Consider the following 23,663-nt stretch of genomic DNA (forward strand, 5'->3'; position numbering starts at 1 on the left):
GCCTGTAACGTGTAGAAGAACTTCAAAGGTGACTTTTCATTTATTGCTTATTTTTTCACAACCTAACGTTGTGGAAAGGAGAAGAGGAACAACAGACTGGGACCTTTATCTCTGGGGAACACCCCCGACTCCAGGACTGACGTCCAAATAAGGAAATGTGCGTCATGTAGCAGGTGGATGTGACTCCCCTCACTGAGACCTGCTGATAGACGTCACAGCGGAGCAGAGGAGAGACACTGACATGTTTGACATGTTTTTTTCTTCCCGAAAACAAATAATTTTTAGTGCTTTGCTGAATAACGTATTTGTATTCAGGCACACACCCCCCCCCCCCCCCCAATATGAAACTGTGAGTTTGTTTTTGTGGACGTCAGTTTGTCATCAATAACAGTGAATGATCAGACTTAAAGTGTAAACTCACTAAAACATGAAATATAACAGAAGTTCATTCTGACTTTGGTTTTATTACATGTTGGATTTTCATTTTAATTCTCCGAATGTGTCGACACACTGCTGACGTCAGGAGGTCAGAGGTCAGAGGTCAAACGCAGCAGTCTGCTGTCAGAGACTCTTCTTGAACCTGCAGCGTCTTTAAATCTTCAGATATAAAAAAAAATGTTTTAATCTGAGAGACTCGTGTTTTTCATTATTTTTCAGACTTCAAGTCTTCAGTGTTTAATCTGATGACAGTGTGACCTTTGACCTCTCAGCCTGTCAGGGTTAATTGGGGTCAAAATCTTCTCCTGGACAACCAGGACGGCGTGCAGCGTCTGTAAGAACCAATCAGATCTGCTGGTTTCACTGAACCGTGTTCAGTCATTTCTGAAGCTCAGCGAGATGCTCAGGTGTCAGGTGACTTCCTGTCACTTTAAAGCTCCTATCAAAATAAAACTATCAGATATTTAACCATCCATCATATTTAAAAAAAACATTTGTTTCTAGTTAAAGTGAAACCTGCACACACACACTAACATACACACACACACTAACACACACACACTAACGCACACGTACTAACACACACACACTAACACACACACACACACTAACACACACGTACTAACACACACACACTAACACACACACACACACACTAACATACTAACACACACGTACTAACACACACACACTAACACACACACACACACTAACACACACACGTACTAACACACACACACACACACTAACACTAACACACTAACATACACACACACACACACACTAACACACAAACATACACACACACACGTACTAACACACACACTAACACTAACACACACACTAACACACACACTAACACTAACACACACACACACTAACACACTCACACACTAACACTAACACACACACACGTACTAACACACACACACACTAACACACACACACACACACTAACACTAACACACTAACATACACACACACACACACTAACACACAAACATACACACACACACGTACTAACACACACACTAACACTAACACACACACACACTAACACACTCACACACTAACACTAACACACTCACACACTAACACACACACACACACACACTAACACACACACACACACTAACACACTCACACACTAACACACACACACTCACACACTAACACACACACACACACACACTAACACACACACACACACTAACACTAACACACTAACATACACGCACACAAACACACAAACATACACATACACACACACTAACACACACACTAACACTAACACACACACACACACTAACATACTAACACACACGTACTAACACACACACACACACACTAACACACACACACACTAACACACACACACTAACACACACACTAACACTAACACACACACACACTAACACACACACACTAACACACACACTAACACTAACACACACACACACTAACACACTCACACACTAACATACACGCACACAAACACACACACACTAACACACACACACACACACACTAACATACACGCACACAAACACACACACTAACACACACACACACACAAACAAACACACACACACATACACTAACATACATACACACACACAAACACACTAACATACATACACAAACACACACACCTGAACACACACACCTGAACACACACACCTGAACACACACACACACACACCTACACACACACATACACCTGAACACACACACACTAACAAACACACACACAGAAGTTCTACAAAAACAACTTTTATTTTTAACAACATGAATACATCACTGAGTGTGTGTGACTGTGTGTGTTTATGTGGGTTTAGTTAACAGCAGTGTGTGTGTGTGTGTGTGTGTGTGTTTATGTGGGTTTAGTTAACAGCAGTGTGTGTGTGTGTGTGTGTGTATGTTAGTGTGTGTGTGTTTATGTGGGTTTAGTTAACAGCTGGTTGTGTGTGTGTGTGTGTGTGTGTGTGTGTGTGTGTATGTTAGTGTGTGTGTGTTTATGTGGGTTTAGTTAACAGCTGGTTGTGTGTGTGTGTGTGTGTGTGTGTGTGTGTGTGTGTGTGTGTGTGTGTGTTTATGTGGGTTTAGTTAACAGCTGGTTGTGTGTGTGTGTGTGTGTGTGTGTGTGTGTGTGTGTGTGTTTATGTGGGTTTAGTTAACAGCTGGTTGTGTGTGTGTGTGTGTGTGTGTGTGTGTGTGTGTGTGTGTGTGTGTGTGTGTGTGTTTATGTAGGTTTAGTTAACAGCTGGTTGTGTGTGTGTGTGTGTGTGTGTGTGTGTGTGTGTGTGTGTTTATGTGGGTTTAGTTAACAGCTGGGTGGAGAAGTCATAAAGATCTTTGTTGACTTTCTTCAGAGTTTGAACTTCTTCTTCCAGCTCTGCGACTCGGACCTTCGTGTTCTCACCGTCTCCAAACACAGACTGAGGACACAAAACAAACAATAATCAATAACTGAAACAATCAATCAGATTCTAATGTCTGTCCTCTGACTTCAGGATGAGTTTGATTATTAACGATCAATAAATGTTTGGTTGAAGTGAATCTGAGCGGATTTATTTCTCTTCAGTCTGAACCTGCAGAACCTTCTGACAGCTGATGAGTCAGTGAAGAACCTTTTAGAACCAGCAGACGTCAGAACACATCGTACGGCTTCAATGATCCAACAAATATTTACATCATGACATTTACATCATGACACATGTGACACGCGTGTTGTTTACAGCTCCGTGCTTCTGATATTTATGTATCCGTCTCATAAAGACATGAAATAATTCAAACGATGAGACTCGAGTCCTGACGTCGTTCTCACTTCGGGCTCCATCTGACATTTTTTATTTTATGTCTGACATTTAGTTTCAGTGTTTACAGTCTGTGACCTTTGACCTCTGACCTCTGACTAACATCCACAAAAAACTGTTTTGTAACCACAAACTGAAAAAACTGTCACAAGTTTCACTAGAACTGTACGTCTATAGTAGAATCTCCATGTGATGCTACTTTCTACATTTCAGAGGGAAATATTGTACTTTCTACTCCACTACATTTATTTGACAGCTTTAGTTACTTTTCAGATGAAGATTTGACACAATGGATAATATAACAAGCTTTTAAAATACAACACATTGTTAAAGATGAAACCAGTGGTTTCCAACCTTTTTGTCTTTTGACGTCTTACAAAAAGCAGTGTGTAGTCGGGGTCACATTTCACATGTCTATGAGTTGTTAACAGCTCCACCAAATAGTGATTTTTCCCTCTAAACTTCTCACATGCTTTCATTTCAATAAATGTTCAAATGATCCAATATTTCAGCAAAAATCAAAGATTAGAGAAAAAGTCCAAAAACTGAAAACAGATTTGTGTATCAGAACTTTGTTTTTTCTTCTTTCCTCTCCCATTAATCATCTCACCACCCCTCAGATTTATCTGCTGACCCTTTGGAGGGGCCCGACCCCTAGGTTGGGAACCACTGGACTAAACTAGCTAACTGTATATAAAGTAGTGTAAACTAGCTCCACCTCCAGCAGCTACAACAGTAACATGCTGCTCTAACACTGATGCTTCACTATTAATAATCTAATGATGTCATATATAATAATATATCAGTCAGAGGGACCAAACCACTACTTTTACTGCAATACTTTAACTACATCAAGCTCATAATACTTATGTACTTTTACTGCAATACTTTAACTACATCAAGCTCATAATACTTATGTACTTTTACTGCAATACTTTAACTACATCAAGCTCATAATACTTATGTACTTTTACTGCAATACTTTAACTACATCAAGCTCATAATACTTATGTACTTTTACTGCAATACTTTAACTACATCAAGCTCATAATACTTATGTACTTTTACTTGTAATGGAGTATTTTTACATGGCTGTAATGGTACTTTTACTGCAGTAAAGGATGTGAGTACTTCTTCCACCTCTGGACATGGCTGAGCTGTCAGTCACATGACTAAATTAAAGCATGTTGCATTGTGGGATTGTTCGCCTCCTCTCACCTTGTCAGTCACAGCGTTCATCAAAGAGTTCAGCCTATCAGCTTTCTGCAGGTACGTCTCCTCTTCCTCCTAAAAAAACACCAAAATAAAACCTCAAAAACATTTACAGGAAATGAGATCTACAGTCTGAGACTTCAAAATAAAAGAATTAAAAGTTATTGTAATTAAAAAGAAAAAATAAAATACTTCCAGTTTAAAAATATAAAAACGTCTGAGTTGACTCCGCCCACACCTCTTAAACAGGAACAAAGAATGGGGGCGGAGCTTTTACTTTTTATCCAGGTGAATGAGGAACAGGTAGGGGGCGGGTCTTCGGGGGTGCAGAGCGTAGCATGTGTCTGAGGGGCGTGGCCTCGCCAGCTGACTCACCTGTGTGTAAAGTCCGAGGCGGACACACACCTCTCCTGATTCGCCGCCGTCGCCCTCAGAGGCGTGCAGGTGACGGCTGAAGCGCGGCAGAGGGATGGCGGGCCGACTGTCTGGCAGGAACATGTTGGCCGGAGCCGCCATGATGACGGCGTTCGTCACCGGACCTGGAAACACAATCAGGAAGTGATGTCAGAGGGTTACAGGTATCAGGACTGTGGTTTTACGGTTACCATGGAGACAGAAAGTCTCAGGTGTCTGATAACAGTCGTCCGTCGTGAATGAGGGCGTTTAGTGGTTAAGAATGTCATTTAATGTGAACGCGTGACGCAGGATCATGTGACCGACTGACTGTAACTCTTCTTCACTGCCTGCAGCTGCACATGAACAGACCAATGAGCCGTCAGCTGACCTGTGACATCAGCGCTGGATGAGGATGAGGACGAGCTGAGCTTCGGCCTGAAGGCAGCGAGCAGATCAAAGAGAATTAGAATTTCTTCAATTTATAACCTCAAATAACCTGAAACGGCTGCAGAGAGACGAGTCTCCACACCAACCACTGACACACAAACACACACAGTTATACTGTAGATATATATATGATTACATTATATATATATATATATATATATATATATATATATATATAATGTAATCATATATATATATATATATATATATATATATATATATATATATATATATATATGATTACATTATATCTACTATTATATTAACACATATACAGTATATATATATATATATATATATATATATATATATATATATATATATATATATATGATTACATTATATCTACTATTATATTAACATGGTTTCACACACACGTGTTTGAGTTGTTGTGAAAGTTCTTCAGTCTTAAAACACGAGTGTGAACATTTCTCGCTGTAATCAGGAGAAATGTATCATTTCATACGAAGCTGAAACACTTGATGCTGTAAAAGAACCGTAACGTTAGCATGACGCTAACAGATACTTATTAAATAAACACATTCTCCTGTTTTCTATTCAAATGATTTTTATCTGTCGTTCAAACTGAAGCGATATTTTGTTCCAAAGCGAGAACAGCGTTGTGTTGAGGTTCTCTGAGGTTCTCCACAGAACCGTTCTGTTCATCAGGGTGTGATGGTTCCAGTTGAGGATGAGGAGGAAGCCGAAGGATCATCCTCTCTGCCTGTAACCATGGTAACCAAGACGTCCGACTTGGCAGCCGCTGCTGAACGTTCATTAACGTTTCTTCTTCTTCTTCACAGTGATAAGAGGATCATCAGCCGACGGCACCTCTCAGCTCAACTCTTCCTCTTCCTCTTCTTCTTCTCTTTCTTCTTCTTCTTCTTCTTCTGCTGCTGCTCGCTGCGCCGTCACCGACCAAACCTCCTAATTGAATGTTCTGGGGCTCAGCTTCTAAAAAACCTCTTAAGTTGTCAGTAGGGAAATAATTTACATGTTTTACTGAAAACTGAAGAGAGCAGAGAGGAAGAAGTCAAACCTGCCATGACTGACAGAGTCTTCATCACTTCATCAGTGTTTCCTGCAGACCTGCACGTGACTGACAGTCTTCATCACTTCATCACTTCATCAGTGTTTCCTGCAGACCTGCAGGAACCTCCGAGAACTTCAGTGACCAGACGTGTCTGATGTGAATCACTGCTGCTGCTCACACTATGAATTACATATATTACATGTTGTTTACATTATTTGTAATGAAGGAGTTTCATTTCCCAGAGCAGACTGAGTTATAGATTACACACACACACACACACACACACACACACACACACACACACACACACACCGTTCTCTCCTTCAGTACCTTGTGGGGACTTTTCTTGCTCTCCTCACTTCAGTGTCCTTCCTGAGAAACTAACCAGGTTACCTGTTGTGTGTACGTGTAACCATGGCAACTGGCAGAAGGTTAAACTAAAGTCACTGTTGGCTGTTGTGACTCTGCGCTGCTAAAGTTAAAATAATGAAAACGCCTCCGTCAGCAGTTCAGCGACAGGTCGTTGTCATGGAGTTTTCCATCTTTAGAGGTGTCACATCGGGTCACATCGGGTCAAGCTTGGCTTTGAGGTCACACTGTGATTCTTCATCAGATATTCAGATTTCTTCTCCTTGAGACTTCAGCTGTCGGTGTTTTGGGGAAGGCAGAAACCTCTCTGATAGAGGGGATATCAGCATCTCCATGGTTACCAAGGTCAGAGGAGGCTTCCCTAAACAACACAGATGGGTGGATGACACAGTCAGACGCTCGAACCAAAACTGCTGAAATTACACACAACATGACTTAAAGTGTCCCGGGTAAAGTGCAGTCCCTCGTTTAGAAACCAATCAGACTCATTTTTCATATTGTAGGCTGATGAAGACGAGGACTCGGACCTTCAGAGGACAGAACGGACAGAGACGGCGTCGCAGCAGAACACTCTGGTGTTTTACTGTCTTTGATTCTCCACTTGGCCGAACGCTTCAATAAACATGTTCAGCATTAAGACGTCAAAGTCTCGTGCGCGTCTTTCTCCACTGCTGACCAGCAGCCCTGAAGTTAGCAACAACCCGTTAGCTAACGTTAGCGCTGTTGAATCACAAGCGTTCATGGTTAGAACGCCTGTTTTGTCAGTCAAACGTATATCAGACCTGTGATCAGTCAGAAACACGAGGACTTTACAGTCAATATCATCTCACAAGCAAGCAGACACATCTGAGAGCATGACGGCTGAAATAGAAATAAATGGGTCTTACTGATCTGGGACTGCTGTCGACCAGCCGCTTGTTTTGGTGTTTAATATTTTCATTAAGGACCTTTATTGTCTCATTTCACAGTGAGACGTTGGGGGACTTCCTGAGCAGCTACCTGCGGTCCTTCAGACCGTCAGGACTGGAACCAGTGATTGAATATGACACCTCGTTAACAGCTCTGTGTATTCAGTGAAATAAATACTGTAGTTTTTCACTTCACTTTCTGAATCGAATCTTCAAACGTCGTTAATTGACTGTAAAGTCAATGAAAGCGACGGCGAAGCGCGTTTTGTCTACAGATTATTCAGTTCTTCCAAGTGGAAAAACCTCATTACTGTAATAACTCAAGTGTAGGAGCAGGAGGAAATAAGGTGACTGCAGTGATTTGAAGCTTCCTGCAGCAGCTTGAAGGTCCACAGTGAAGCCTGACTGACAGTAAAAGCTACTGTAAGAATGAACCCGTTACAACGACGCCAGCACGACGTCCTGATTGGCTCGGCTGTGCCTGCTACACAAAATACAGATTGGCAGGTCTGTCATTGAGTGATTGATCGACTGGTGATCCAGAACACACTGACTGCCGCTCACATTGTTTAACAGGAAGTTGAATATATATATTGCAGCTGACAGGAAAACGATGTGAGCAGCTGCGACGAGTTTTTAAATTCCTCACAAACACGAGAAACACGACGTGTTGAGACGATCAATAAAAAGCAGAGACACAACAGACACCTGAAGCTTTGATCTGCTCAGCCTGCACTTCACTCTCTCCAGAAAACAAGCTCCTGATTTCCAGAATGAAGCCGGAGACAGAGGCCGGCGTCTCTGCTCCGCCTTCCATCAGTAAATCAGCCGACGAGCTGACGAGGCGACGCTCCGCCAGACTCATTTCACACCAACGAAAGCTCCAAATCACACAGTGGAAACAACATGTAGGAGTTGATTTACTGCGGCTCAGAGAGCAACAACCTTAAATCCTCCGATAAAACACTGAAAATCCCTCCGCGAGACAAAGTGGCTTTACGCTTTTCCTCTTTTCTAGTTGAGGAGGTTTTCCTGCCTGTGGCGCAGAGCCTCGGCCCTGTTGTCACTCCAACTTCCTGTCTGGGGGATTCCTCAAATTAATTTCCGTCAGATTACCTCGAGGATCAATTTAAAGGCTGCGTTGAAGACAAACCACTCGGGGAAACAGGGAGATGTTTGCAGTAATGACTGAGGGACCAGCGTTACGCTTATTGATGAATCCTCTGGCAGATAATGACAACAGGAGGCTCATTTACATGCTGCAGGAAACACTTCAGATTATTATTAACCAGGCCCAACATGAAGAAGACTCCGCTCTGCTCAGGTGTGTCTTCCTCACCTGTTTACTTTAAATGATTTATGTTCAAAGCCTTCCTTCTTCTTCTCTCCACCGCTGAAACTGTTTTACTCTATTTTAACCCTTCACGTCCTGCCGGAGACGATCTGATGCTGCTGCAAGTTTCACTACATGTAGAAAACATTTCCAGGAAAACGGTGCCACTAAACCGCTGCAGAAGAAGAAGACACAATGAGACAGTTGAAGCTCAAACGATGGAAAACAACGGTTTTGGTCTCTGTAGCTAATTTCCTCTTTCATGACAACTGTACGGGGGGTGATTTTTTTTATAACTCACCCGTTTAAATTTTATTAAGCCGTAAAGTTCTGCATAATGAAGGACATGGCTGCTTTGAGTGACAGGTCCGCCAGCCGCCAGGTGGCTGTTTCAGCCATTTGGCCCGCCTCTTTGCCCATTTTTGATTGGCTGGGAGTTAGTCAGCGTCACGCACTGCCAAGATGGCGACGGCCGGAGCGGCTCACTTTGAGCTTCAAAACCGCTCTTCAGAAACCAACGAGTGACGTCACGGTAACTACGTCCATATTTTTATACAGTCTATGGCAGTGACGTTTAAGTCACATGATTCATGTATGTCACCTTTTATTCACTAATGTGAACGTAAGATAGTTTTTTTTCCATTTTTGATCCGGTTCAGTCGGCAAAATACTGAAGCTGAATGTTTTCTCTCCTTGTTTGTTCCTGTTTTCAGGTAGAAAACAACTGCTGTTGTCTGCAGGTCAGTGTGGAGGAGACAGATGTCTGCTAGTAAGTGTGCAACATATTAATAACTGTGCAAAGACAACATTCACGTCAATAAGAGACGGTTCCAAGGGGAACTGGGAAGGGGGACAATCAATAATGTCACATTTTGATTCTCTGTGTGCAATAATCGAAGGCCACTAGACCTTTTGTATTGTGAGAAATATGGAAAATACTGAGACAGTTTTACTTCTAGCCGAGGTGCAACTGATACATGTTATGTATATGTATGAGGGGGAATCTAGAAAATAAGCTCCACATTAGGAGGGATTATAAGAGATATATAATATGATGTTTTATGATCTTGCATTAGGTTCTTTATCCCGGGATCAAGTCCTCGGTTTGCTTTGTGTTGTTCTTTATGCAGCTTCAAGTCTATTTCTTTGAGTCTTTCTCTTATTAGTTTTGAGTTTAATGCTAAATTGTGGGTGACCTGAAGAAACATCAGTCTGTAACTGACCAACAGCCTGACAGTCCACTGTTTATCATCAATAATCAGTCTATAAAGAGTTAATAAATGCTTTATAACACAATATAATGTAGTTCTTAAATATATTTTTATTTAACCTTTATTTTAGCGGGAAAACCTCACTGAGATTAAAATCTCTTCTGCAGGAGTGTCACAGACGTCTTGTCAGTCAATATAAAAGGTGTCAACAGGTAAACAGAAGTGTTTATTCATGTATCAGGATGGTTTCACACCTAGAGTTAATTTGCTCTGGTCCCAATCTGTTGATGAGCTGGTTCAGTTTTTCTTTTCACACGCATCACAAGTCAGGTGAGAACGTTCACTCATTGGTCAGATGTGTCGGGGGCGGGAACAAGAACATAAACACAGGAAGAAGGTCCTGATGGAGGTCCACTGGCCAAATACAACATACTACACTATTAGAGACGTTACTAGAGACGTTTCACTAAAACTTGCAGAGTTCGTCTAGTAGTTGGATCGGATCGAGGTCAATCACGTTCCCGCCCCAAACGAACTGCTCCGGAGTTCATTAGGGACCAGACTGAGACCAGACCGAGACCAGACCAGGTCCTGTGAAGGGTCTCAGTCTGGTTGTTTATTACTGTGTTCACAGTTAATTTATAATTAATACTGAACATTAATAAACACTTAAAATGTCCAAACATCTGCTTATAGATACATTGTAATGTGTTATAAACCGTTTATCATCTGTAAACTGATTATAGATGATAAATCGGGGACTTTAAGTGTCGCCGGTCTAAACAAACAATCAGCTGATTGTGTCACTTACAGAACAACGTGCCAGTTTCAGCTCAATAACTGCATCTGATCAATAACTGCGGCTGATCAATAAGTGTTTGGATCAGGCAGCTGCAGCTGTTATTACAAAGTGTCACACACACTTTCAATCAATATTTCACATTTTCTGCAGCTCGGATCATTTTCAGTTCATCAACATTCATTAGATTCACACTGAACGGTTTCTGATCACACAGCTCCTCTTCATCACAGCTCCTCTTCGTCACAGCTCCTCTTCGTCACAGCTCCTCTTCGTCACAGCTCCTCTTCATCACAGCTCCTCTTCGTCACAGCTCCTCTTCATCACAGCTCCTCTTCATCACAGCTCCTCTTCATCACAGCTCCTCTTCGTCACAGCTCCTCTTCATCACAGCTCCTCTTCGTCACAGCTTCACTTATCTCAAGATGTTTGCACATGATTCAATAAAATGTTCTTGAACCTTAAACTCCCTACATGACCTCCCTGCTACTCTTTTCTATTGTCAGTGTATATAAATGTCTTATTACTGATATAAAGACAGTATTTACTGCTGATGTCGGGAGTCGAACCATCGCCCTGCAGTCTTTGGATCTGTGTCTTTATTTTCCACTGAGCTGCTGTTTCTGTAACCGAGCAGCTGAATAAATCATTGAGCTGCAGAGACGCAGGGGAGACGACGAGGAAAAGAAAACACACACACACACAAAAAAAATGACCGCCAGGTGACCTCACAGGTAGGTAGAGAGAGAGAGAGAGAGAGAGAGAGAGAGAGAGAGAGAGGAAACTTTCACATTTAGAAATAAAATCTCTGCAGTTGATGTTTCTGAGCAAAACTGCTGAAGCTACGAAAGACAAATATGAGAACATCAGGAAAGCAGCAATCGCTTCAAATCATCAGAGATCAGAAGCAGAAAATGAAAGTCGTCTCCTTCAGACTGAAGCTGCTGTTCAGAGCAGCGACTCAATAAATCAGCGCAGGCGGGAGTCACTTACATAGGGAAACACGTCCGATAAGTAAATGTTAGAAAACAGCAGAGATGTTTGATTCTGACACAAGTTCATGTGTTTAAACTGTTGTTTGTCTCAAGTTAATAACTCAAGGTGTTTTGTCTGTTAACGAGTCTTCTAACACCTTCTTCACTTCAGGTCTAAAACTGAATTCACACCAAATCAGGCTTTGTGGCGAAAAGGTCAGTCCTTCCATTCATTTGAATGGTGGTACACATGTGTAGCGACGCCGCAGCAGCGACCCCCGCAGCAGCGCGCAGCAGCGGAGGAACAGTTTTGGTCAGAAAACAGCAACTTTGTAATAACTCGAACAGTTTGGATTTAATAAGCCCTGAAAGTTGCAGTGCCACATCACACTTACAATGTAAACCAATGGGGAGGCAATCTATGGGCATGAACTTTGTGTCAAACAGAGGCTTCTGACGTCTAAACTATAAGTCTGACCACTTTAAAACCTGTATCAATGGATTCACCACGAAATTTTCTACAAAACTATGATTTTTAATGTAAGATTTGGCCAAAGTCATGGGATTTATGAGGATATTTCACCAGAAGCGTACTCTAAAATCCTCCTCTCCAACTGCTCCTGGTGATGTCACTCCCTCAGTGCTGTGAAACATTCTGCAATACACACTCATTATAAAATCACAGGAGGAGCAAGAAAAGACTTTAAAACTCACACTCTAATATCTCAAAAACAATAAAAGATAGAAAACACATGTCAATCCAAGATTTGTAGGTCAAAGTCTCGTGACTCATTTAAAGTTCAAATGAAGTTTGTATCTAAAACTATGTGGAAGCAGTAAATGTTCAAAAAGGTGTGGGTTCACTCACACTCTCCATTCAAATATATGAGTATTTTTCTGTGTCCAGCTGCAGTTACTTATTGTCTCTACACACCTGACAGTACACATGTCAATCAAACTTTCAAAATAAAAGCACACCACACTTGTGAGAAATATCCCTTATTTTTAAAAAGCAAAATGATCTGATCCCGACGGGCCAAAGTGCGAGGTCCCGACCAACGCTGCTCGCAGCTTTAATTCAACATGTCTTTTATGAGGTTTCATCACATCAAGCGCAGAGTAAAGAACCAGCAGTGAGCTACCACACCTGCTTCTGGTTGAACCATCAGGTGACTCTTCAACATGTGGACAGGAGTCGAACCACCAACCCTGTGATTAGTGGACGACCTGCTGCACCAAAAACACAAAACACTTTGAACCAGTCAGAGGAAGGCTTCTGCTGATCAGGACCAAAAGGTCGGACACACGGATCAATAAGCCCCGCCTCTAGTGTGAGGTCATCTGAAGTGAAGAGGAGGGAGGCGGAGCTTAACGTTGATGACACTACAGAGTGAACGGCTACATCCAGTTAATTACAGATTCAGCAGTGAGAGGCTTTGAGGTCAAACTGTCTCAGAGCCAAAAAGTCCGTCAGTAGCCGTCCGTCCCGCTGAAGTGTCCTCAAGCAGGACAGAGCTGCGACTCTGAGATATAAATATAAAGAGACATCAAAGAAACAAACACGCCCCTCCATTAAAATCACAGCGGGTCAATGAAACACCGCTCAGGTCACCATGACGACAGCTGATGAATAATTCAGAGAGAGTCGGAGACGAGCTGCTGAATGAGGACGGGTCAGTCCTTGCTTTGTGATGTCACTGACCCCGAGATACTTCCTGTCCATTAGACCTAGACACTGTTATACTGGTTTACTTCTGAACTGGTTCATTACAACACTTATACTGGTTCAATAAGACATTAAACTGGTCCAACGTGACATTAAAGTGGTCCAACAAGACATTAAACTGGTCCAACAAGACATTAAAATGGTCCAACAAGATATTAAAATGGTCCAACAAGACATTAAACTGGTCCAACAAGACATTAAACTGGTCCAACAAGACATTAAAATGGTCCAACAAGACATTTAAACTGGTTCAGTTAAACTGGTTCAACACTGTTCAGCTTGGAAAGACTTTGTGCTTCTTGACAGTGAAGTTTGATTTCATTCAGTTCAGATTAGAGCTGAACTGAGTTAATAAACTGATTCTGAACTGACTAGAATTATTAAATCGGCATTTATGTGATAAATGAGAAAAACTCATTTTTAAAGGAAAAACAATTCTCTGGTTTCAGCTTTTATGATGTGAATGTTATATTCTACAGTAAATTAAAAAAATTAAATCAGGTTTTATTGTCACATACAATCATACACACAGTACAATGTACTGAAATTTGATCTCTGCATTGAGACCATCCCTGAGGAGCAGTGGGCAGCCATTGTGTGGCGGCTGGGGACCAACTAAGCCAGTGCCTTATTCAGCTGCACTGACAGAAGAATTAACCTAATATACATGTTTCTGATGGTGGAGGAAAATGGAGGAAACCCACTCAAGCACACAAACTGCACTCAGAAAGGTCCTGACCCAGCCGGGTTGCTGTGAGGCGACATTGCTAAACACTGAGTCACTGCGCTGCCACAGCAGCACTTTTTGACCCAAACAGCTGATCCGCAGCATGAGACAGTATGCGGCATGTGTAGGAATACGGAAGTTCTACCGTTGAGAAAATGTAGTGCCAAAGGAAATAGCTGTCTGACGGCAAGGTAAAGTGACGAAAATATTTTAAATATAGCGTACAATTTAACTGATAGTGATTTTTTTTAGGTGGCTAAAATACATTTAGCTGCCGTCCCGTCCACTGACTGTAGATGCCTACATCATACACCACTTCAAGAAATCCAAACTATCCCTTTAAATGGGTTCAAGGACATAAAAACATGGTGGGACCCCGTTTTAAACTAGACCACAGTTATGCTACAAGACTCATTTATCACATGAAGTGTGGTGAATAAGTGCGTACGTTGGTTATTACTGTTTTGTATTTGTGTTCTTTTACACATATACACTTTGATACTTATTTTGGCTGCTTTATAGTGTTTTCACACAGTCTGAAATAAATTTATACTCAATGTGAATAATTATAAATATTTTATTGGTGACTCAGACTTTAACAGATGGACACAGAAATCAAACCGAGTCTGAAGAAAACAGAAACGCCTGTTGTGATGTTTTCAGAGAATTTGAAAGAATTTTAAAGATATATGGCTAACATTTGTCTTACATAATTCTTTATAGGCTGTTCAGGTTGGTTTTTAACACATCATTAAAAGCTTTTCACACTTTAACATGTACTCACTCTTGTAAATCATAAATCAAATCCTTCAGCGGTGAAAGTCTTCCCCTCTGGATAAAACCACGGTCAGTGATGGAGGACGGATGTTTGCACTGAGAAGTAAAGGTATATTTCTTGCTTGTTGTGGTAATAGAAACTGGCTAATTATCTCCCTCTCAATTACAAATATTGATTGGCTGCTTGGCTCAGGCTATTGGAATTACACTAATGGTTCAAATCTGGTCCAACATGGAGACATAAATCAGACTGAGTGTGTGTTGGAGGCTGAAGTCCTGCCAACACACTGCAGATACTCAGACAGAAAACACCCTCATCTGCAGTGACATACTGACTGTGTTTACACTGATCTGACTCACAGGCACTCACCTGAACAGTACACCTGGACGCACTGATCACCTGGAGAGAGCTATATGGACTCACCTTGAGCACTAAATGCCAAATGTTGAATCTGCGTTAGAGGAAAACATTTTTTAATGAAACCTGTTTTTACAGAAGAGTAGGGCTACACCTATCAGATCTACCAAATCAGTCTCAGTGCTGATACTGACATTATTAAGTGGATTTGCCAAAGTACAGAGTTTACATAGTTACATAGTCTTATATAAGGGAAATTCAGTACCAACAGAAACCTTAATTTCAGGTATCAGACTCGTTCTAGAGGTGGAGGGACTAGTTGCAGAGGTAGAGGGACCAGTTCTAGAGGTAGAAGGGGTGGTTGCAAAGGTAGAGAGCCTAGTTCTAGAGGTAGAGGGGCTGGTTGCAGAGGTAGAGGGACTAGTTCTAAAGGTGGAGGGGCTGGTTGCAGAGGTAGAGGGGCTAGTTCTAGAGGTAGAGGGGGTAGTTGCAAAGGTAGAGGGGCCAGTTCTAGAGGTAGATGGACTGGTTCTAGAGGTAGAGGGACTAGTTGCAGAGGTAAAGGGACTAGTTCTAAAGGTGGAGGGGCTGGTTGCAGAGGTAGAGGGGGTAGTTGCAAAGGTAGAGGGGGTAGTTGCAAAGGTAGAGGAGCTAGTTCTAGAGGTAGACGGACTGGTTCTAGAGGTAGAGGGACTAGTTGCAGAGGTAGAGGGGCTGGTTGCAGAGGTAGAGGGGCTAGTTCTAGAGGTAGAGGGACTAGTTCTAGAGGTAGAGGGACTAGTTCTAGAGGTAGAGGGACTAGTTCTAGAGGTAGAGGGACTGGTTCTAGAGGTAGAAGGACTGGTTCTAGAGGTAGAAGGACTAGTTCTAGGGGTGGAGGGGCTGGTTGCAGAGGTAGAGGGACTAGTTCTAGAGGTAGAGGGACTGGTTCTAGAGGTAAAGGGGGTAGTTGCAGAGGTAGAGGGTCTTGTATTATGTTTAGGTGTCCTTGTGCCCTTGGTTCTGTCCTCTTTGATGCAGCGTGTTGTGTTCAGGTGTCTTAGTGTCCTTGGTTCTGTCCTGTTTAATGCAGCGTGTTGTGTTCAGGTGTCTTAGTGTCCTTGGTTCTGTCCTGTTTAATGCAGCGTGTTGTGTTCAGGTGTCTTAGTGTCCTCGGTTCTGTCCTGTTTAATGCAGCGTGTTGTGTTCAGGTGTCTTAGTGTCCACAGTGCTGTCTTGTTTAATACAGTGTGTTGTGTTCAGGTGCTGTTGGCCTCCATCTTCCACTCAGTGAGGTTAATGAGTCCTGAGATGAAGGTTGATCAGATGATGTCAGACCTGGTTGTAGAGTGAAAAGGTCTCGCTCTGACGCCTCCAGGAGAGCCGTTCTGCTGTCAGACGGATGTTTCTTAATAACGGTCGGGAAGATTTGACACATTGAGATTTGACAGCCTCGAGGAGACCGAAGCATTCAGCTCTGCAGCGCTGCAGAAAGACTATGGAACAGATTCATATCTTTCATTTCCTCTTCATTGTCATGAACTCTGACTGAACCTCATAGTTTAAAATCAGTACACAGCTGAAGTTACACATACAGAGACGACAAAACAACTCTGGCTGAAATCACTGATTATATTTAGTTAATGTACAAACTATATTATTGATTAAATAATTACTAATATGAAAAGAGTCCAAGCTGTTTTTTCAGTCCAATCAACAGTCCAATAGCACAAAGATTTAGTTTATAATGAAACAGTAAAGAAGAAACTCTTCACAGTGGAGAAACTGCAGCAGAGGCAGTGTTTCCCACACAGGGAGGGTATCTGTCCTCATATAATAAAGCAAAATCAGATGCAAAGCAGAGATGTAAAGATTAATGGATACATATCAGAAAACTAAAAGTAAGATACAACTGCTGTGCATCGATTCGACCCAAATTCTGAGTGAAACTCATCAAAAATTCATATGGCTGTCAAACAGGGATCTTCTAAGTGTGTTCAATCTTCTCATCTTACTGTCAGCAAAATGCAGAACTATTCTTTTAATTTATAACCAAGCAAAATATCAAATCCTACTGAGTCTGAGCTGAAACAATTATTCCATTGCAGCTGAATCTTGTGTTACAGATTTATCCTCATCATTTATGGATCGGGGGCAATTTATCTAGAGGTTTATTGAGGAGAGGAAGAGATAAACACCCATAATATCAACCGTTCTAACAGATTTCTCCTCTCTTATTCATTAGTCAGAAAATTAACTAAATGACCCTTGTGGTGAGATTGTTATTACTGTTTTAAATGTAACAAAAAAATCAAACCTGACTTCAAACCAGCACTGAAATTTCATCATATTTAGGTTTTTAGGTCCCTGGATAAAGAAGTTATTGTTCTGTGTTAAGAGGTTTAATCTTTAGATAATCAGGCTGATTTTAAAATAACAGACCTAAATAAATTCTCATTAATGTTTCCTCTGGAAGTTTCCCAAAATGCAGACTGGTGTCTGCAGCTGAATATTCTCTGCTGCGACGAATCGGTTTGAAATGCTGCTGTCATGGAGGATGAGGCTTTTTATTTTAACAAATCAGTCTCACTCATTCTGAGCAGCGTTGGCCGGCTGCAGGAAGAATGTCCGAAAACGTCACGAAGGCGGGGGATGACCAGGACTCCATCCGTCCAGCCAAAGAAGGGATTATCGCCTCCTGACAGTCCGTTTGAAGTGTGAACGCCTTCAGAGCGCCGCAGCACAGAGAGGATTTGGTTAATTACAAAGTGCCACTCATGATCACCGCAGGGCGTTTCTTCTTCATGTTCCTGTCAGCCGCCGCAGGATCACTTATTATGAATGAGAGTCAAAACTAAAAGCCAGCTGGGTCAGAGCTGCGACGCTTCATTAATAAACCAGCAGAGAGGAGGAATCATTTCAAATTCGGAGGTTAAATTCACCTTCACCTCCAAAAGAAACTCAGCCCAGTGAAACAGGCTCTGACCTGATCCAATCCAGTTTTAATCTGAGCAATTTTAAATCAATTCCACAGATCTATACAAACAACAGCAGCACGACAAGAGATTAAAACAATCAATACAAACACAAAAAAACATGATCAAACCTGTTAACCAGTCGTGGTTACTGAGAGGATAAACATCAACCAAGGGATCAATGAACTGATGAATTGATTGGACTTTGTGATTGATTTCTTTTAAGCTTCTGAAAAACCACCTGAGCAGGTAACAAAGAGGACAACACTCGACATCTGACAGACTCTGGTGACCAATCAGAGCAGAGAGACAGTTTTATTGTTTTTATTGTTTTCTGGTGTTGAAGTTGAACATCAACAGAGTCATAACTTTTATTAGACATGACCAGCAGGACCAGAAGGACTTGGCGCCATGTTGAGGTGCCTTTCAGCAAAGCAGACCCATCATCATGATTGTTACTGACCAATTTTGTTGATTAGAAAATGTTTTGAAGACAGAAAAACCAGATCAGAGCTGAAATCTTCCAGGAGGGTCAAGAACTGGACCGCTGGACCGTTGTGGTCCACCAAAGAAAATCTTGGTTGACTGAAATCGTACCTACTCTTCAACCAATCGATTGGTCGATGGGGAAAAAAAGTGACATTCATCTAATATAATAAACAAGCCAAGTTAGCCCTCTGAGCTAATATTTGCTAACTACGCTAGTGACGTAGCATAGTTAGCACGCTACATCGTTGGTGGGTGATATCTAGTGTTAGAAACATTTTTGCCAACACTAGATATCAAACAAAAGCCAGAGACTGTATCGCATTAAGTTGCTGTGAGCTGTGAACTCTCCACTTCTAAGCAGAAGGCAGAAGATAATGTTATCTCGGAGTCTGACAAGCCCGAGTTGCTCCTGCCTCGCTAAACTTTTGGGAGTTGGAAGCCCTGGACATGGCGCCCGGGGTGGGTCCTAGCACAACACCAGAGATTGTCCAACCAATGAGAATTTGGTTGTACAGGAGCATATGGACCAATCAATCGACCGGAAGACTATGGCCCTACTGATGTCAAGGCGAGGGGTGGAGCTTACCTTTGTGGGAAAGGCAGCGGATGCTCTGTTTGCTTTGGATGTCCCAAAGTCGAACCGTCTCATCGTGGGAACCCGAGAGGAGGAGAGTCCCATCCATCGACACCGACAGGCAGGTCACCAGGTTCCTGAGGGGACCAGACAGTTCAGAACATCTACAGCCTCATCAGTAAACAGACACCAGGTTCCTGAGGGGACCCTGACCCTGAGGGGACCATTTCTAATTTAAGAAGTACAAATTGAGATGTTTTATATGTAAATGTCCAACAGTTGACACACCTGGAAGTTCACACGTTACCGAAAATTTAGAGTCAAAACTCTCACAAGTCTAATACATTTATATTCACAGATATTTATTGAAATGCGGTTATACATATAAAGCCCCAGAGACAGCGCTGTTGTACTGTCCAGTAAAAACATGAAGCTTCACTTAACATTCAGATAAACTAATGTGGCAGCTACAGTTATTATATTTCATCAGTGAGACCAACATTTATCTTCCAAAAGCCTCTTGCTTTTCATTTCGGCGCCCATGTTAACAGGTTAGAGCAGCCATATAGAGATTTGGGGTCTTGCCTATTTTTTCCGCATGACGTACGTGATTCTCAGCAAAAACAGACAGAGAAAATGATCTGTTGACAGTCATATTGACATAGAGTATACGTCAAAATATGTCACAGACATGAAGTGTCACCACTGTGATCAGTCTGAGTGCTGCAGCCAGGGCAGGAGGCCTCTCTGGCGGGGAACTCCGGCACGGAGAGTCGGTGACACACAGAGCTTCTTTTCTCGACTCCTGCTTGTTTTCTGTGATATTAGTTCAAACCGGAGCTCCTGCCTGTTGTTTCACCTGCTTCCAGATGGAGATTTGGTGTTATTACTTTCCTTATTTGTTGTCAGTTTCCCTCCTGACAGTTTGGAGGTTTGTTTGTTGATGTGTGTTTGGCGCGTTTGGGGTACTTGATGTCGTCTGGAGGGATTTTCTTCACTTGCAGTGGTGACAGCGGGGGTTTAACTGGCGGAATAATCAGTATAATCAATAAAAAAAAAAACCCGTCCTGTGTGAGGAGCTTATGTGTCTGACACAGAAGTATCCCCAACCAGACGCCACCAGGCTCGTCAGAAAGAAAGCCGCATTCACCTCACATATTATTTATTTATTTTTAACAATTAAGCCCACGCTTCGTAACCTTTTACTGTCTAAACTAAATATAAATGAAATTTATAATGAAACGATATGAAACATTCTATGATTTATGGCCATTATCAAAAGGTTTCAGTGTCAACGCAACTGTTTTATTATCATCTCCACTGTTTATCAATGACCTTGCATGTTGATGAATATATGAAACATAACTAGTAGATAAGATAAATGGTCTGCAACCAAAGGTTAACTGCATTAATTAATGAATTAATTAATTTGAAAACATCTTACAGTCTCCTGCCTGTATGAGAATAACAAAATGAGGGGAGGACTGCTCCGCTGTGTTATTAACGTCATGTCTCCAGCAGTAGAGAGCAGCCTCTCTGCTCCGCTGTGTTATTAACGTCATGTCTCCAGCAGTGGAGAGCAGCCTCTCTGCTCTGCTGTGTTATTACCATCATGTCTCCAGCAGTGGAGAGCAGCCTCTCTGCTCCGCTGTGTTATTAACATCATGTCTCCAGCAGTGGAGAGCAGCCTCTCTGCTCCACTGTGTTATTACCATCATGTCTCCAGCAGTGGAGAGCAGCCTCTCTGCTCCGCTGTGTTATTAACATCATGTCTCCAGCAGTGGAGAGCAGCCTCTCTGCTCCGCTGTGTTATTAACATCATGTCTCCAGCAGTGGAGAGCAGCCTCTCTGCTCCGCTGTGTTATTAACATCATGTCTCCAGCAGTGGAGAGCAGCCTCTTTGCTTGTCCAAAACGCTGAGCGGCCGCAGGGTTTCTGAGATGAAACAGACTGAACACTGTGTTATTTTCCTCTTGTTTTCTTTTCTCTTTTCTTCTTCTCAACTCAGTCAGTTTAGGTTGTTTAATACTGCAGTGTGTGTTAATCAGCTGGTCTCGTTTGTTGCTGCTGATCGCTGCTCTGCTCTGTTAACGTCAGTCTCTGAGTGACTCACAAAGGTAATTATTTACTCATTTAATCAAAAAAAAAAGCTTACAACCGATGTCTTTTTTGCATATGAATTACAAGATAGCTGAAGATAACTGTAGCGTGTGCTGTAGACGGTCTGGAGGCTGCGCTGCCATCGCAACATCATCTACATCATATGCCTGGACATCAATAATAGGAACTGATAAGCTCGGAGGCATACGATTCTGATGGATCTGACAATTAGGAACCAGTTCTTAATTCTCAGCCCTAGTCCACACAGTCAGCTCCCAAAGCATGCTGGGTAAAACAGCCAGAGCAAGAACACTTTGGGTCATTTGGTCTGTGCTTGGCTCGTTGTCCGGCTTTGACTGATGACGGGAACAGGAACACAAGAACAGATCGAGGAAGGCCTGAAGTTTCTTTTGTTCTCGTTGGTTCAGATTTTTGAAACAACAGAACATGAATCTTTGTTCTAAATTTTTCCTGCTGAAAGCGAGATAAATAAAGTTCTTTATATTTTACATCTGTGATGTTTCCTGGAAGTAAAAATTATCTGTTATCTACAAAGTTACTTCAGAGCAGTGACACCTGAGTTAAACATTCAGCAGATCTTTATTTAAAACAAACACCTGGTCTGGCCTCAGCTCACCTGTGTCCTTTGAACACTTGGTTTCCATCGTTGTCAGACTGGAAGGATTTGTCCCGGCTGAGACTCTGCAGATGAAACACAAACAGTTCAAACAGTTAATCTTCATTGATGGCAGCAGAGTGACACAAACAGCAGTTTGGCCTCATTAGCTTCCAGCTCAGGTACGCCGCTGCTCTCTTCTTCTTCTTCTATTTCTGTAACTTAGAGCCTGCTTCCTGTTTTCTGGCTCTGTGCCGTCTCTGAATGCTTTGATCGATTCCTTTAATTACATCAATTTAAGATTAAGTTGCATTGGACGAGTCTGAAACCAACAAACATCTTGGCAGCGTCTCCTGATTGCTGACCAACAATCACAGAGGACACAGTCCTCCGTCCTGCTGCTCATCACATCCTCTCCGTCCACATCTCTCAGCGAGGACGAGACTATTGCTGGGTGATAAAACAATAACAATAATTATCTTGATATAATTGTCCTCAATAGAAATATAACGAATGTTTGAAAAATATTGGATATGATTAAACTGAGGCTGGCTAACTGCTGCTACCCGCTGTGGAGCCTCGCCTCCATCACACCAAATAAACTACATTTATTACATGTACAGAAATGAGACAAAACGCTTACTGCAGCACATCACCTGGGCAGGTGATTTCTGTAGCGATGTGCTGTGGCTGCTTTCATTTGTATGATTTAGTTGTAATTTAAATGCTCATGTTATGTAATTAACTTTGAGAAAGATTTTTTTGTTGAGGAAAAAAGACTGAAAAGGGATTTTACTTAATCTTCCTCATACATATTTTGATGTTGAAAACGTTTTGAATGTTCTACATCAGATTTGTGAACAAGTCACATTGTCATGTTCCGACCATTAGGAATAGTTTAAAACCGTTAACTGTCCGGTTTCTTCAACTTTCACTCCGGAGCAAAAATGAGCCTTTAAACTGGAAAGAAATAATGATTTGACTGTGGAGGTGTTCAGCTTTTTTCTTAAAGATAAACCACAGAGGAGAAGAGTCTGGTGCCTTTCGCTGGCAGAGCGTAGTGAGCGGGAGGGAGCGTAGACCTAAATGAAGGAGTTCAGGTAGGCGGGAGCTGTTTTAGTTGCTGTTTCGTAAGCGAGTGTCAGGGTTTTGAATTCGATGCTGGCAGCAACTGGGAGCCGGTGGAGGGAGATGAACAGCGGGGTGACGTGTGCTGAGATGTAACAAGGGTATATTAGGTGGGATTTACACTAGCCTTGTGTTTAATTTATTATCTACAGTAGATAAATGTTAAAGTTTTGATGTAAACTATGTAAGTCAAAACTTAAACAACAAATATTTTTGCTGGAGGGCCAGATTTGGCCCACGGGCCACTATTTGCCTACCACTGCCCTACATCATCATCT

At 42.0% G+C, this 23,663-nt stretch overlaps 1 protein-coding gene across 2 annotated transcripts in view; it reads right to left on the bottom strand.

Moving 5' to 3' along the window:
• Positions 1-2,689: 2,689 nt before the first annotated feature.
• Positions 2,690-23,663, bottom strand: part of wdr18 (WD repeat domain 18) — a 35,095-nt gene continuing 14,121 nt past the window's right edge. Inside the window, exons 6-10 of one of the 2 annotated variants that reach the window (XM_044362237.1) lie at positions 22,279-22,343; positions 19,554-19,678; positions 4,842-5,005; positions 4,473-4,541; positions 2,690-2,876 (exon numbers count right to left, since the gene is read on the bottom strand). In XM_044362237.1, the coding sequence (XP_044218172.1) occupies positions 2,748-2,876; positions 4,473-4,541; positions 4,842-5,005; positions 19,554-19,678; positions 22,279-22,343 (552 nt within the window). In that variant the 3' untranslated portion in view covers positions 2,690-2,747. Of the gene's footprint in view, positions 2,877-4,472; positions 4,542-4,841; positions 5,006-5,658; positions 7,073-19,553; positions 19,679-22,278; positions 22,344-23,663 lie in introns of those variants that run through there. The other variant, XM_044362238.1, reaches the window with a different exon arrangement.

The sequence above is a fragment of the Thunnus albacares genome, chromosome 9, assembly GCF_914725855.1.
Source record: "Thunnus albacares chromosome 9, fThuAlb1.1, whole genome shotgun sequence".
Lineage (NCBI taxonomy): Eukaryota > Metazoa > Chordata > Actinopteri > Scombriformes > Scombridae > Thunnus > Thunnus albacares.